General features: G+C 38.4%; 1 protein-coding gene across 1 annotated transcript in view; it reads left to right on the top strand.

The window, feature by feature from the left end:
- Positions 1 to 17,242, top strand: part of LOC113884486 (cytochrome P450 2C9-like) — a 63,316-nt gene that overhangs the window by 14,739 nt on the left and 31,335 nt on the right. Inside the window, exons 4-5 of the mRNA XM_027529109.1 lie at positions 11,906 to 12,066; positions 13,290 to 13,466. Coding sequence (XP_027384910.1) covers positions 11,906 to 12,066; positions 13,290 to 13,466 — 338 coding nt within the window. The remainder of the gene's footprint in view (positions 1 to 11,905; positions 12,067 to 13,289; positions 13,467 to 17,242) is intronic.

Genomic DNA, 17,242 nt, shown 5'->3' with positions numbered 1-17,242 from the left:
GTATTGTTTTAATCGATGATGGGCCTTTTGCAAGTAGCGTCAGCTCTTTTTAAAAAGAAAGTCAAGCTGAGCTAAGGGTGCACTTTGCTGTATCACAGACATGGTGGGCCAGGTGAGGCCTCTGTAGGCTCCTGCTTTCCATGACGAGGGCCAGGGAGACGCCCTTCGCCACTCAGTTGCCGGATCTCAGCTGGAAGGGGCTGCCTTGCTTCTTCCTCTCCCTTCCACCAGGTGCCTGGAGGAACGGTCCCGGGCACTCACACTTGGCCCCGCCCTCTTTGCCAGAGGCAGGACCCTGTGTGCCAAGGGCGGCTTGCTTTCCACCCTGTCCTCTGAGGGCGCTTCTTTCTCTCCTGGCCTGTTGTCTTGGGAAGGATAGTCCTTTTGTCTTCAGGCTTTGTGATCAAGTCATCTCCAGTTAGGACTGGCACCTGTTCCCTTCTTCGCGGGGCCTGGTGGCCTTTCTGAAGTCGCAGGTGGTCAGGAGCCCTCCAGTGTGTGTCACATCTGGTCAGTTGACCTGCCAGGCTGGGTGGTTCTACTGCTTTATGAATTTCTAAGAATCTCTTTTTCTTTCCTAAAGAGTTCTGCTGATTTATTTGACAATGTACGTAAGTACCATGTTCTCCTTGTGGTGTACGCTCTGTTCTGGTTTTTGTTTTTAATCAAATGCCTGTTTGGGAGGAGATGAATGTATTTAGTCTATTAGATTTGCGCTGCTGGAAAATTTTTTTTTTAAAGTGTAACCTTGACTAGCTGTCTTATTATTGTTTATCCTGTAAGATTAGTCTATCAATTAAAGTTTGATAATTAAAAAAAAAAAAAAAAGAAATATGGTTTGCAAAAATTTTCTCACATTTTGTAGGTTTCCTTTCTTACTTATTTTGCTGTGCAGAAAAGCTTTTTACTTTGATGTAGTCCCATTAGTTTACTTTTGATTTTATTGCTTGTCCTTTTGGTGTCACATTTAAAAAATCACATTGCCAAAACCGTTCTCAAGGAGTGTTTTCTCTAAGTTTAATTCTAGAGGTTTTTTTTGTTTTTTGTTTTTTTTTAAATTCTAGAGGTTTTATGCTTTCAGGTCTTCCATTGAAGTCTCTAATCCACTTAAAGTTAACTTTTATGATTGGTAAAGATGGGGTCCTGTTTCATTCTTTTGCATGTGAATTTGTAGTTTTCCTAACACTATTTATTGAAGAGACTATCCTTCTCCATTGAGTATTCTTGGCTTCCTTGTCAAATATTAGTTGATAATATACGTACGGGTTTATTGCTGGGCTCTGAATTCTGTTGCATTGGTTTATGTGTTTGTTTTTATGCCAGTACAATATTCTCTTGATATCTTAGCTTTGTAATATGGTTTGAAATCAGAAATTTTAATGTGTTCAAGCATTTTTCATTCTTCTTGGGACTTCTTTGGGTATTTGGGGTCTTTTCTAATATTTGGATTTTTTTTTCTAAAATTTCTAATTTTTTTCCTAAAATTTCTAATATTTGGATTTTTTTTTCTAAAAATACATGTGGATTTTTAGAATGATTTTTTTGTATTTCTGTAAGAAATGCCATTAGAATTTGATAGAATTTGGTAGAATTACAATGAATCTACAGACTGCTTTGGATATTATGGACATAATAATAGTATTAATACTTCTGATTCATGGACACTAAATAGCTATTCATGCCTTATTTAATTATTTTCATCAGTGTCTTTGAGAGATCAGTATAACACTTTTACTTCATTGGTTAAATTTATTCCTAAGCATTTAATCATTTTATTGTGAGAAAAATGGGATTGTTTTCTTTATTTCTTTTTCAGACTGTTTTTAATGTACAAAAGTGCAAATCATTTTTTATGTTGACTTCATATCCTGCAACTTTACTGAATTCACTGATTAGTTCTAACAGTTTTTAGTAGGGTCTTCAGGGTTTTCCATATATAAGATCATAGCATGTGCAGGAAGACTTTTGTGCTTCTTTCTTTTCCTTTGTGTGTGTATGCATGCTCAGTCATGTCTAACTCTACAACCCTAGGGTCTGTAGCCGATCAGTCTTTTCTTCCATGGAATTTTCCAAGCAAGAATACTGGAGTGGGTTGCCACTGAGAGACTGCTGGGGCTAGGATTCCAGTACTATATTGAATAGGAGTGGTAAGAGTGGCATTCTTATTGTTCCTGATCCTATAGGAAAAGCTTTTGATCTGTCACCTTTGAGTACAATGTTAGCTGGGGGGTTGTCATAGATCACTTTCAGTTGTAATGTCTCATTTTTTCTGTTGACTTCATATCCTGCAACTTTACTGAATTCACTGATTAGTTCTAAGCTTTTAGTAGAACTTTAGGGCTTTACATACATAAGATTGTAAGATGTGCAAGCAGACAGTTTTTACTTCTTCCTTTTCCTTTGGACACATTTTATTTCTTTTTACGGAGAGATAGCTCTGGCCTGGACCCCCAGTACTATGTTGAATAGGAGTGTTAAGAGGGGGCAATCTTATATTTTTCCTGATCCTAGAGGAAAAGCTTTCAGACTGTCACCTTTGAGTATGATGTTAACTGTAGGTTTGTCATATATCACTTTATTATGTTGAGTAATATAGAAGTGTTTTTATCAAGAAAGAATTTCTAATTTTGTCAAATGCTTTTTCTACATCTATTGTGTTGATTTTTGCTTTTCATTTTAATAATGTGATATATTGCATTGATAAATTTGCGTATGTTCAAAAGAGTTTGAGAACGATTGGCAATGTTTCTAATACTTAAATGTTTGTGGAATTCACCAGTGAAATCATCTGGTTCTAGGCTTTTTTTGTTGTTGGGTTTTGATTACTGATTTGACAACCTTATTATTTTTGGTTTGTGAGATTTTCTGTTTCTTCATGATTCAGTCCTAACAGCTTGTCTATCCATTTCTTCTATGCTATACAATTTGTTGATGTCATAGTACTTGCTTCAACATTTTTTGTATTTTTGTGGTATCAATTGTAATGTCTCATCTTCACTTCTGATTGTTTTTCATTTGAATTTTCTCTTTTTTAATTAAAAAATTTTAGATAGCATTTGTTATTTTGATTGAGATTTTCTTGTACACCTTTTCATCCATTTATTTATTTGTTGTGTTTTGGCTGCATGGCATGTGGGATCTTTGTTCCCTGACCAGGGATCAAACACATGCCCCCTGTATTGGAAATGCAGTCTCAACCACTGGACTGCCAGAGAAGTCCCTGCCCCACCTCCCCTCTCTTTTTTTAGGTAATCTAGGTAAAGTTTTGTCAGTTTATCTTTGAATTTCTATACTAGAGGTAGTGGTGGTTTATGCACCACCTCTACATTATGTGGTATTCTGGATTCGTCTATATATTTACCTATATCAGCAAGCTTTATACCTTTGTGCCTTTGTGTTTCTGTTCAGTGCCCTATTGTTTCAACTTTAATGACACGTTTTAGCCTTTCTTGTAAGACATGTCTAGTGGTGATGAACACCTTCAGCTTTTTTTTGTCCTTTTTTGGAGAATTGTTTTGCCAGATATGTTAAGAGTTTTCTTGGTTGACATTTTTTTCTTCTTTTTGCTTTATCATCCCACTCATTTCTGGCCCACAACACCTCTGCTTAGAAGCCTGTTGTTAGTTGTATGATGCTTCTGTTGTAAGAGACAAATCACTATTTCCTTGCTGTTATCACACTCGTCTCTTTATCTTTGACTTTTGACAATTTGATTATAATGTATTTCAATGTGGATTATTTTGTTCATCCTAGTTAGAGTGTGTTGGCCTTCTAGAATCTGAGTGTCAGTGTTCCCCCTGATATGGCAAGTTTTTGCCACTATTTCTTCAAATAAGCTTTTTGTCCCTTTCTATCTCTCTTCCCCACAATATGCATATTGATGTAATTATTGGTGTTCTGTAAGTTCCTTAGGATTTCTTCATTCTTTTTCATAGTTTTCCCTTTTGATCTTCTGATTATTAGCATGGGCTTAGTCACTCTGCAGAGAAGGCAATGGCACCCCACTCCAGTACTCTCGCCTGGAAAATCCCATGGACGGAGGAGCCTTGTAGGCTGCAGTCCATGGGGTCGCCAGAGTCGGACATGACTAAGCGACTTCACTTTCATGCATTGGAAAAGGAAATGGCAACCCACTCCAGTGTTCTTGCCTGGAGAATCCCAGGAATGGGGAAGCCTGGGGGGCTGCCATCTATGGGGTGGCATAGAGTTGGACACGACTGAAGTGACTTAGCAGCAGCAGCAGTTACTCTGAGGCATGTGGGATCTTGGTTTCCCAACTGGGAATGGAACCCATGTCTCCTGCATGTGAAGGCGGATTCTTAACCATTGGACTACCAGGGAAGTCCTTGTATGATTCTTTTTTGTGTTTTGTCTCTTTGTTGACAGTTTCATTTTGTTCATGAATCATCCTCTTGAACTGATGAAGCATCTTTATCACATTTTTAAAAATTCTTTGTTCATATAAGTAATATCTCCATTTCTTTAGGATCAGTTTCCAGAGATTTATTTTCTACCTTTGGGCCATGTTTCCTGCTTCTTTTTGTTTTTGTGACTTCATGTTGAAATCCAGGATTTTGAAAAAAAAAAATTGCCAACCCTCCCAGTCTTTCTTTTTTTTTTTAATGGGTAGTTCACAGCTGATTCTGCCTTCGTTTTAAATTATTTAAATTTAATTAATTTATTTTAAATTGGAGGATAATTGCTTCACATTATTGTGGCCCAGTCTTTATATAAGGCAAAACTCTCACCAGGTATCTTGGCTAGGGATTCTGGGGGCCTCTGAAATCTTTTTCTTTTGAAAATGAAGATGCAATTTCTCTGGCCTCGAGTGTTCAGTTCAGTCCAGTTCAGTCACTCAGCCGTGTCTGACTCTTTGCGACCCCATGAATCACAGCACGCCAGGCCTCACTGTCCATCACCAACTCCCGGAGTTCACTCAGACTCATGTCCATTGAGTCAGTGATGCCATCCAGCCATCTCATCCTCTGTCATCCCCTTCTTTCCTGCCCTCAATCCCTCCCAGCATCAGAGTCTTTTCCAATGAGTCAACTCTTCGCATGAGGTGGCCAAAGTACTGGAGTTTCAGCTTCAGCATCATTCCCTCCAAAGAAATCCCAGGACTGATCTCCTTCAGAATGGACTGGTTGGATCTCCTTGCAGTCCAAGGGACTCTCAAGAGTCTTCTCCAACACCACAGTTCAAAAGAATCAATTCTTCGGTGCTCAGCCTTTTTCACAGTCCAACTCTCACATCCATACATGACCACAGGAAAAACCATAACCTTGACTAGATGGACCTTTGTTGGCAAAGTAATGTCTCTGCTTTTGAATATGCTATCTAGGTTGGTCATAACTTTCCTTCCAAGGAGTAAGTGTCTTTTAATATCATGGCTGCAGTCACCATCTGTAGTGATTTTGGAGCTCAAAAAAATAAAGTCTGACACTGTTTCCACTGTTTCCCCATATATTTCCCATGAAGTGGTGGGACCGGATGCCATGATCTTCATTTTCTGAATGTTGAGCTTTAAGCCAACTTTTTCACTCTCCACTTTCACTTTCATCAAGAAGCCTTTTAGTTCTTCTTCTGCCATAAGGGTGGTGTCATCTGCATATCTGAGGTTATTGATATTTCTCCCGACAATGTTGATCCAACTTGTGCTTCTTCCAGTCCAGCATTTCTCATGATGTACTCTGCATAGAAGTTAAATAAGCAGGGTGACAATATACAGCCTTGATATACTCCTTTTCCTATTTGGAACCAGTCTGTTGTTCCATATCCAGTTCTAACTGTTGCTTCCTGACCTGCATACAAATTTCTCAAGAAGCAGGTCAGGTGGTTTGGTATTCCCATCTCTTTCAGAATTTTCCACAGTTTATTGTGATCCACACAGTCAAAGGCTTTGGCATAGTCAATAAAGCAGAAATTGATGTTTTTCTGGAACTCTCTTGCTTTTTCCATGATCCAGCAGATGTTGGTAATTTGATCTCTGGTTCCTCTGCCTTTTCTAAAACCAGCTTGAACATCAGGAAGTTCATGGTTCACGTATTGCTGAAGCCTGGCTTGGAGAATTTTGAGCATTACTTTACTAGCGTGTGAAAAGAATGCAATTGTGCGGTAGTTTGAGCATTCTTTGGCATTGCCTTTCTTTGGGATTGGAATGAAAACTGACCTTTTCCAGTGCTGTGGCCACTGCTGAGCTTTCCAAATTTGCTGGCATATTGAGTGCAGCACTTTCACAGTGTCATCTTTCAGGATTTGAAATATCTCCACTGGAACTCCATCACCTCCACTAGCTTTGTTCGTAGTGATGCTTTCTAAGGCCCACTTGACTTCACATTCCAGGATGTCTGGCTCTAGATGAGTGATCACACCATCATGATTATCTTGGTCATGAAGATCTTTTTTGTACAGTTCTTCTGTGTATTCTTGCCACCTCTTCTTAATATCTTCTCCTTCTTTTAGGTCCATACTACTGTCCTTTATCAAGCCCATCTTTGCGTGAAATGTTTCCTTGGTATCTCTAATTTTCTTGAAGAGATCTCTTGTCTTTCCCATTCTGTTGTTTTCCTCTATTTCTTTGCATTGATCGCTGAGGAAGGCTTTCTTATCTCTTCCTGCTATTCTTTGGAACTCTGCATTCAGATGCTTATATCTTTCCTTTTCTTCTTTGCTTTTCACTTCTCTTCTTTTCACAGCTATTTGTAAGGCCTCCCCAGACAGCCATATTGCTCTTTTGCATTTCCTTTCCATGGGGATGGTCTTGATCCCTGTCTCCTGTACAATGTCACAAGTAAGATGGTAGGTGTTGCAAGGGGGCATCAGAGGGCAGACACACTGAAACCATACTCACAGAAAACTAGTCAGTCTAATCACACTAGGACCACAGCCTTGTTTAACTCAATGAAACTAAGCCATGCCCCTGGGGCAACCCAAGACGGGAGGGTCATGGTGGAGAGATCTGACAGAATGTGGTCCACTGGAGAAGGGAATGGCAAACCACTTCAGTATTCTTACCGTGAGAACCTCATGAACAGTATGAAAAAAGGCCTTGAGTGTAGAATTTCACAATTAGTGAAGCTTGCCAAATTCATTTCAGGTAATCTTTTGTTCCCTTTGTTGTCTGTCTGCAGCAAGTTCCCGCTTAATACCCTGAATCAGATGAGACAGATACCATTCCCTTGGGTAGCCCTGCAAAGAGCCAGAGTACCAGATGTAAGCTCTACTCCTCTCCCATCCCCTTCAAGAAAAAGCCTGAAGTAGTTCACTTTCTCTAGATTGTACCAAGCCATGCTGGCCATATATAGCAAACCACAATCCTCACTTTCCTTTATTCTCAGTGGTCCCAGACATCCATACGATCATAGTTCTGAGAGCACCCCAAGTTAGTTAAGACAGAAACCATTTCCTAAGAGGCCCCTGAAAAGTCAGTTCATTGGATGCATGCTTCATCCTTCTCTTTCCTGCAATGGAGTAGTCACCACCTTGGCCATGCTCTTCCAGCATTGAGTTGTGCCAGGTTGGGGGAGTTGCTAATACAGGAAAAATGAAATTGCACTTTTATAAGTTTTAATATGTCTGTTCTTAGCTGTGTACTCATCTATCTTACTGCAACACTTAACTGGATTCTGAAAACCTCATTAAAATTTTTATTGCATTTATCATTTCTAAATCAGTGTTTCTATGGGAGAAAAAGGGCAAGGACACCATCTTCCTGATGTCACTCTGTCAGTATATATATATATATATATATATATATATTTATTTTATTGTCAGTATATTTTTTATTCAAGTAATTATTAATCTATAGATATGAACATTTTATCATTCCACATAATGAATTTTCATTGATTATTTCATTGCAGCAATTTTGTTTTATAGATGTCCTACCAAAAAAGAAAACTTTTCCTCTAATGTGATTTCTTTATTGGAAATATGATAATTTTTATTTAAATGATGCATTTAAAACTGATTGAAATATATTATTCTGTTGCTAGCTACACAGAACAATATCCCAGATGTTCACATAGGGCAACTCTGCCCAAATAATTAATTTTTGATCTGAAAGGAAATGATTAACATTTAATTCCTAAGGAGATAATTTTTAAAAAATCATCAATTTACCTTTTCTGCTTCATTTACCTTGGATTTATGTTTGAAATAGAAATTTTAAATTTTATTCATATTTTTCTATGATCCAGCATATGTTGGCAATTTGATCTCTGGTTCCTCTGCCTTTTCTGCATCTAGCTTGTTCATCTGGAAGTTCTCAGTTCATATACTGCTGAAGCCTAGCTTAAAGGATTTTTTGGATGATAGAAAAGGCAAGGGAATTCTAAAACATTCATCTGCTTCTGCTTCATTGACTCTGCTAATGCTTTTAACTGTGTATTGTTGTTGTTCAGTCCCTTGGTTGTGTCCAACTCTTTGTGACTCCATGGACCACAGGATGCCAGGCTTCCTTGTCCTTCACCATCTCCTGGAGCTTGCTCAAACTTATGTCCGTTGAGTCACTGATGCCATCCAACCATCCCGTCCTCTGCTGTGCCCTTCTCCTCCTGCCTTCAATCTTTCCAAGCATCAGCATCTTTTCAAATGGGTCAGCTCTTGGCATCAGGTGGCCAAAGCATTGGAGCTTCAGCTTCAGCATCAGTCCTTCCAAAGAATATTGAGGGTTGATTTCCTTTAGATTGACTTATTTGGTTCCATTGTAGTCTAAGGGACTCCAGCACAATCTTCTTCAACACCACAGTTCAAAAGCATCAGCTCTTCCACACGCAGACTTCTTTATGGTCCAACTCTCACATCCATACATTACTACTGGAAAAACCATAGCTTAGACAAGATGGAATTTTGTTGCAAAGTAATGTCTCTGTTTTTTACTATGCTGTCTAGGTTTCTCATAGCTTTTCTTCCAGGGAGCAAGCGTCTTTTAATTTCATGGCTTCAGGCACCATCTACAGTGATTTTGGAGCCCCCCAAAGTAAAGTTTGTCACTGTTTCCACTTTTCCCCATTTATTTGCCATGAAGTGATGGGACTAGATGTTATGATCTTTGTTTTTTTAATGTTGAGTTTTAAGCCAACTTTTTCACTCTGCTCTTTCACCTTCATCAGGAGACTCTTTAGTTCTTCTTCACTTTCTGCCATAAGGGTTGTGTCATCTGCATATCTGAGGTTATTGATGTTTCTCCCAGCAATCTTGATTCCAGCTTGTGCTTCATCCAGCGCAGCATTTCCCATGATGTACTCCGCATAGAAGTTAAATAAGCAGGGTGACAATAGACAACCCTGTCATACTTCTTTCCCAATTTTGAAAAGTCTATTGTTCTATGTCCAGTTCTAACTGTTGCTTCTTGACCTGCATACAGGTTTCTTAGGAAGCAGGTGAGGTGGTCTGGTATTCCCATCTCTTCAAGAATTTTCCAGTTTGTTGTGATCCACACAGTCAAAGGCTTTTAGTGTAGTCAATGAAGCAGAAGTAGATGTTTTTCTGGAATTCTCTTGCTTTTTCTAAGATCCAACGGATGTTGGCAATTTGACATTTTGTTCCTCTGCCTTTTCTAAATCCACCTTGAATATCTGGAAGTTCTTGGTTCACATACTGTTGAAGCCTCACTTGGAGAATTTTGAGTATTATTTTGCTAGCATGTGAAATGAGTGAAACTGTGCAGTAGTTTGAACATTCTTTGACATTGTCTTTCTTTTGGATTGGAATGAAAACTGACCTTTTCCAGTCCTGTGGCCACTGCTGAGTTTTCCAAATTTGCTATTATATTGAGTGCAGCACTTTAACAGCATCATTTTTTAGGATTTGAAATAGCTCAGCTGGAATTCCATCACCTCCAGTATCTTTTTCACATAATATTTCCTAAGGCCCACTTGAATTCACACTCTAGGATGTCTGGCTATAAGTGAGTGATCACACCATCATAGTTATCTGGGTCATTAAGATCTTTTTTGTATAGTTTTTCTGTGTATTCTTGCCACGTCTCATAATATCTTCTGGCTCTGTTAGGTCCATGCCATTTCTGTCCTTTATTGTTACCATCTTTGCATGAAATGTTCCCTTGGTATCTCTAATTTTCTTGAAGAGATCTTTAGTCTTTCCCATTCTATTGTTTTCCTCTATTTCTTAGCATTGATCACTTAGGAAGGCTTTCTTATTTCTCCTTGCTATTCTTTGGAACTTTTATTCTGGTGGGTTAAACTTTCCTTTTCTCTATTGACTGCATGGATCACAACAAACTGTGGAATATTCTTAAGGAGATGGGAATACCAGATCACCTGGTATGGTTTGACTGGTTTCATCTCCTTGCTCTCCAGGGGATTCTCAAGAGTCTCCTCCAGCACCACAGTTCAAAGCATCAGTTCTTCAGCTCTCAGCCTAAAGAAGGCAATAAAGAATTGTCCAACTCTCACATCTATACATGACTACTTTAAAAACCATAGCTTTGACTATATGGACTTTTGTGGGCAAAGTGATGTCTGCTTTTTAAAACACTGTCTGGCTTTGGCATAGCTATTCTGCCAAGGATCTAGCATATTTAAATTTTGTAGCTGCAGTTTGTGCCAGTCTATTTGCCATGAAGAGATAGGATCAGATGCCATGATCTTAGTTTTTTGAATGTTGAGTTTTAAGCCAGGTTTTTTCACTCTCCTCTTTCACCTTCATCAAGAAGCTCTTTAGTTCTTCACTTTCAGTCATTAAAGTGGTATCATCAACACTGGATATGCTTTGGAAGGACTGATGCTGAAGCTGAAGCTTCAATACTTTGGCCAAACCAATGCAAAGAGTTGACTCATTGGAAAAGACCCTGATGCTGGGGGAAATTGAGGGCAAGGTGTTGCAGAGGATGAGATGATTAGATGATATCACTGACCCAATGGACATGAGCTTGAGCAAATCCAGGGAGATAATGATGGACAAAGAAGCCTGGTGTGCTGCAATTTGTGAGGTCACAAAGAGACAGACATGACTTAGTGACTGAACAATAACAACAATTCATATTTTAGACAAGAAACCCATTTTATAAAAAGTTATTTTTCTTGTTCTCATTTATTTTATTTGTTTTTTATTGGAGGGTTTTTGCTTTAGAATGTTGTGGTGGCCAACATTGTTCATTTGTATTAGTTTTTTCTCATATAGCATGGATACTTGCTGCTTTTTAAAATCTGTTCCTTTAAATACATGAATTCACCTACAATCTCTGTTTAACTTCCATGTTGATTCTAGAGATGATTCTTTCAACTATACATTATGTAAAGCATTTTGAGGTTCTCAACTATTCTCTTTTTTCTTTATCAGTGCTTTATTTTCTACAGGCTTTGCAAACAGATAATATTCAGCACTGATAAATATAGGTTATAAAATGATATAAAAATAGTCTTTTAAACTGTTTTCTTTTTTTCCCCCATTCAACTTAACCGGCCCTTTGCGTGAAAAGAGTACACATTAAAGCAGTGGATTTTAATTGACTTTTTTCTTTTCAAAAACCATTATTTACATAGCTAGGGTGAAATTACCTACTCAGGTTAAGGTAAAAGTGATATGTTGATTTTATGCATGTGGAATACTTTCTATTAATGCAATTAGCTGGTAAAATATTGCTTTGTGAAAATGATAGTCACTCAGTTGTGTCCGACTCTTTGCAACCCCATGGACTATCTATGGAATTCTCCAGGCCAGAATACTGGAGTGGGTAGCCTTTTCCTTCTCCAAGGGATCTTCCCAACCCAGGGATTGAACCCAGGTCTCCCGCACTGCAGGCAGATTCTTTACCAGCTGAGCCACAAGGAAGCCGAAAATATTGCTTTAGAGTTTCTAAAATTACCTTTACCTGTTATCTTAAATACAAATGTCTCCTATATGTTTTAATGACGTGTTTAAATTGTTTGTTATTCTTTAGGGTTGCCCTGTGACCCCACTTTCATCCTGGGCTGTGCTCCCTGCAATGTGATCTGCTCCATTATTTTCCAGAACCGTTTTGATTATAAAGATCCAGTTTTTCTAGATCTAATGGAAAGATTGAACGAAATCCTCAGGATTCTGAGCTCTCCATGGGTTCAGGTGAGGCCCAGGTCCTTTCTTCTCTGGGAATCATTTCTGCTCTTTACTCCATGAGGTCCAGATACACCAAGATGTGAGGTGAATGTGTGAAAAGCACAGTCCTGCCCAGAGCTTAGCATCATGGAAGGCTCATCTGGGGATGATGGTGGAGCCCTTTAATGATAGACAGGAAAATTCGTGCCCAGAATACAGAACTGTAATTCAGTCCTATTGACACTGTTCAGTGGTTTTCCCACCAATTTCCAAAGCCACTTTCCATAAACTATTTTGGTAGCTTCCCCAAAACATGCCTACAGCAGTAGAAGGACTTCCATGTCCTTCTGGAAAAGCTTCCATTGCCCACAAGCCTTTTCACCCAGTCACCACTTAAGGACTTCTTCAGCACATTAAGTTGGCAGAAATATCTGTGTTTGGAAAGAAAAAGAATGTCTCCTTCAAGGGGGAGAGTACTGCCAGGGGACACTGACTAGGATAGGAGTGTTTGGTGCTTCAGCTGGCATCTTAACTGACAAGGTAATTGCTTTGGGGATGACAAAGGTGATTGGGGTTGTTTGGTGTAGGAACCACAAACCAACATCACAGGTGTTGTTGGTTTGTGGTTCCTATACCAAACCAACAACAATCTCATCACCTTTGCTGAGCTGACATGTTCTGCCCTCTACCTAAAAGACAATGATGTGACCTTGCAGAGGTCACTTAATTGCTCTGGGGACCAGTGACTTTATCGCATTGAGTTAAGTTTCATGGTTTTTAGTATTATTTCAGTCCTGAAATATGATCTTATGTTTGAGTCTATGAGAGAGCAGTAGAAACATCAGAGACCAGCCCTGAGCTGTATATCAGATTGTCCAAACTCTCTTAACCTCTGTTGTTTGTCATCTACAAAATATGAGTCATAGTATTTCATGCCATCCCATATTTCATGATAGAAGGGAAGAGTTGATATAAGAAAATGAGATAACTTTTATAACAGTGCTTTTATACTATACATATAATATATGATTATAGGAAATGATTATCATATTTGATACCTGGTCAGAATGTTCTCCCTCATATATATCTATCAGTATAGCAAATTATGTACCTGTAAGATAAGAATTTCCCTCAATACAGAGACCATATTATATTAATACTTATAATACCATTTCTGACAAGGTTTTGGCATATGGTATAGAAGTATTATTAAAGTGATCTTCATTAATAAACAGTTGTTTCTCTCCTAGGTTTGCAATAATTTCCCCGCACTCTTTGATTATTTACCAGGAAGTCATAACAAAGTACTTAAAAATGTTGCTAATTTAAAAAGTTTTGTGTTGGAGAAAGCAATGGAACACAAAGCATCCCTGGATATTAACAACCCTCGGGACTATATTGATTGTTTCCTAATCAGAATGGAGCAGGTAAAATGTTAATGACAGTTCAGTTATCTGATCGATTGTGCATTCTGTGGTTCATTGACTAGTTCTGTATTTACCAGAGTTATTTTAATGGTCAGGGAGGCAATGCTGTCAAGCAGTTTAAATACATATTGTGTGCATGATAAGTAGAAAAATTGATCCCGCTCTTTGTGTAATAAGAATCTACCCAAAGAGAGACAGAATAACACCTCAGGTGAAATGTAAACAATTACAAACAAGTTGTTGTTTATTTGCTAAGTTGTGTCCTATTATTTTGAGAAAATACAAAATATCATGCTGTAATATGAAGACGGTCATGGTAATTGCACACACTGTGTGATGGACTGGAAAAGAATGGCTTGAGGCAGCTGGCCTTCCTGTATGTCCAGCGGTTGTGAATATAATAATATATTCGCATTGAAAGACAGGGGAGGGAATTTCAGATGGGTATATGCTGTATTCAGCAGTGCAGAGAAGTGTGATGGGAAAGAGTAGGTGGATGGAAGAGAGAAACCTTAATTGAGTGTAAAGTAAAACGGATTGACATAGATATGGAGTTGGAAGCTGGTGTCTGTGAGCACCATTTGTGGAAAAGACTGTTTTTTCCACATGAGTCATCCCTGTCAGAAATCAGTTGACTCAAAATGTGGAGGGTTATTTATGTAATCTCAACTCTATTTTGATAATCTCTGTCTTTATGTCAGTGTCACATCATCCGGTGGTCTTAATTACTAGATTTGTAGTTAGTTTTGAAATTGAGACGTCCTTTAACTTTGTTGTTCTTTCTAAAGATTGTTTTGGCTTTTGTGGTCTCTTAAATTTCCATGTGGATATTAGAATAAACTTGTCAGTTTATACCAAGAAAGTGATTTTGCTAGGGGTCGCAAAATTTTAGTGAGCCTATGCCTCTAGACTGTTAACTTCATGTGTGTTCCTCAGTGTTTTTCTCCCTCCTTAGATGGGGCGGGAAAGTGAGAGTGGGCCAGAGCTGGGAATTTCACTTCTCCCACAGCTAGAGCTAATTGGATGGGATATTTCTCTACCCTCAGGTCAGTTAGTATCTGATAAAACCTCAGCAGGTGAGGCTCTGGTTAACTAGCTTCTCTTGAGGACAGGCCTTCTTAAGACTTTATTTGTCTACTCAATCTTGCAATATCTTTTTTCTTCTTTCACATTCAACATATTTGTGTATTGGGGTCTTAAGTGACTTGTAGACAATGTAGATTTTTATTTCTAATAAAAATTAGAAATTTAGAATTCATATAATAAACATATAACATATTAGCTTTAGATGTACAACACAAAGATTCAATATATGCATGTATTGCAAAATGATCACCACGATAAGTCTAATTAACATCCATCTCAGATATAATTGCATTTTTTTCTTGTGATAAGAAGTTTTAAGATTTACCCTCCTAGTGACTTGTACATTTACAATAAGGTATTAACTACAGTTATCATGCTGTATAGTACATCCCCAGGACTTATTTATATTTTACAACTGGAAGTTTGTACTTTTTGACCACATTCATTCATTCTGACCCCTTTTTGTCTCTGACAGCCATCAATGTGTTCTCTGCACTTATGAGTTCAGATTTTTATTTTATAGTCCACATATGTGTGTGTGCTCAGTCGCTCAGTTGTATCTGACTCTGCGACCCCATGGACTGTAGCCCACAAAGCTCCTCTGTCCATGGGATTCTCCAGGCAAGAATACTGAATAAGTTGCCATTTCCTACTCCAGAGGATCTTCCTGACCCAGGGATCGAACCCAGGTCTCTTGTGTCTCCTGCTTTGGTAGGCAGATTCTTTACCACTGCACCACTGGGAAAGCCCATAGTCCATATATAGGTGAGATAATATGATATTTTATTTTCTCTTCCTGATTTATTCCATTTAGCATAATGCCTTCAAGTCCCATCCATGCAATCATAAATGGCAGTATTTCCTTCCTTTTTATGGTTATATTATATTCTATTATAAATAGGATATTTATCTACATAGTTTATAATGATTAGATGTAGTGAATGATTTACTTCAGTATACTACTTTTTATTGTAAAAAGTACAATACCAGAAACTTTCTGGTAAGTTTAAAAATTTTTAGTATTGTATTTTTAGCTCCTGAATTTCTATTGGTTCTTTATTACAATGCTGTTCTCATTATTGATATTCCCTAATTATTCTTATACTTTTTTTATATTCTTAGTTCTTCAAACATGGTTTCCTTCTTCTCTTTGCACATACCTAAGACATGTATCTTATAGTTTTTAATCCAGTAAGTCCAGTGTCTGGGTTTCCTCAACAGTGGTTTGTGTCAATCTTTTTTCAGCTGTTAATGGACCATACTTACATGTTTTATATAATATAATGTGGTAACTCTGGAAATAATATTTTACACTCTTCTAACAATTGTTATTTTTATTTGATGAAGACTGTATTAATTCCTTTGTGTAGTAACTTTTCCAGATTATTTTTGCCAAGACTATTTTCTTATCTTGTGTGGTCAATTGACTCTCTGTTCTGTTATCTCCATAGTCAGATAGTGACCTTACAGAGATTCTCTTAAATACCTGTGCTATGCTAAGTCACTTCAGTCGTGTCCGACTCTGTGCGACCCCATAGACGGCAGCCCACCAGGCTCCCCCATCCCTGGGATTCTCCAGGCAAGAACACTGGAGTGGGTTGCCATTTCCTTTTCCAATGCATGAAAGTGAAAGTGAAGTCGCTCAGTCGTGTCCGACCCTCAGCGACCCCATGGACTGCAGCCTTCCAGGCTCCTCCATCCATGGGATTTTCCAGGCAAGAGTACTGGAGTGGGGTGCCATTGCATAAATATAAATGGGAAAAGAAAGCATTCTCTTTGTGTTTTCAATGAAAGCCATGGATATTGAAACAATGGCTGCTTTCTGTGCCAGCCTCTTGGTGATCCAAACACACAATCCCAATGTAGAAGAATGTGGTCCAGTTTCCTGTTCTGAGATCCACTGGCTGCACCACAAATACAGCCCACACTTTCTATAACTGTCTGCCTTGGAACTGGGTTATGAGGAATGTTAGTCAGCATGGGAGATGTCACATTTATCAGACACTGCACTTAAGCACATCAGCTGCAAGTGTCTAACTAGTTTCCAGAGTCCCAAAGTAGTTGCTCAGACACTTTGTGCATGGCCAGTTGTTGTTTCAGTGGAGGGATGGATTTTTGAAACTTCTTATCTGCCTTCTTTGTGACATTAATTCAGTAATGCTATCATAATAATACTGAGTGCTTTTGATCTATATCAAGGAAGGTTTTTATTTGTATACATGCTAACTTACTTCAGTACTATCTGTGGACTGCAGCCTGCCAGGCTCCCTCGTCCATGGGATACTCCAGGCAAGAATACTGGAGTGGGTTTCCACACCCTCCTCCAAGAGATCTTCCCAACTCAGGGATCAAACCTGTGTCTCTTCCATCTACCTGCACTGGCCAGTGGGTTCTTTACCACTAGCACCACCTGGGAAGCCCTTTATTTATAAGGCTTTCTTTAATCTTTCAACATTGTTTTATATAATTCCTTTCAGCAGTATTTTCTATAGCCTAATAATGATAGGCTATGTACACGTAACGGCTTTATCTTCAAATCCAGTTCAAGAAATCAAAATACTAGTACTGTTTTATGAGTTCACTGCATTTCTTACTGACTTCAGAATAGTTTTGAATTGACAAGCTTATAGCTTGTGTAAAGTCAAAGGCGATGACTCTTTTTCTAAAAAGTATACTCATTCAGAGTGTTT

This window comes from Bos indicus x Bos taurus, chromosome 26 (assembly GCF_003369695.1).
Source record: "Bos indicus x Bos taurus breed Angus x Brahman F1 hybrid chromosome 26, Bos_hybrid_MaternalHap_v2.0, whole genome shotgun sequence".
Taxonomy (NCBI): Eukaryota; Metazoa; Chordata; class Mammalia; order Artiodactyla; family Bovidae; genus Bos; species Bos indicus x Bos taurus.
Note: the sequence above shows the minus strand (reverse complement) of the source record. Positions and strands in the feature narration are given on the sequence as shown.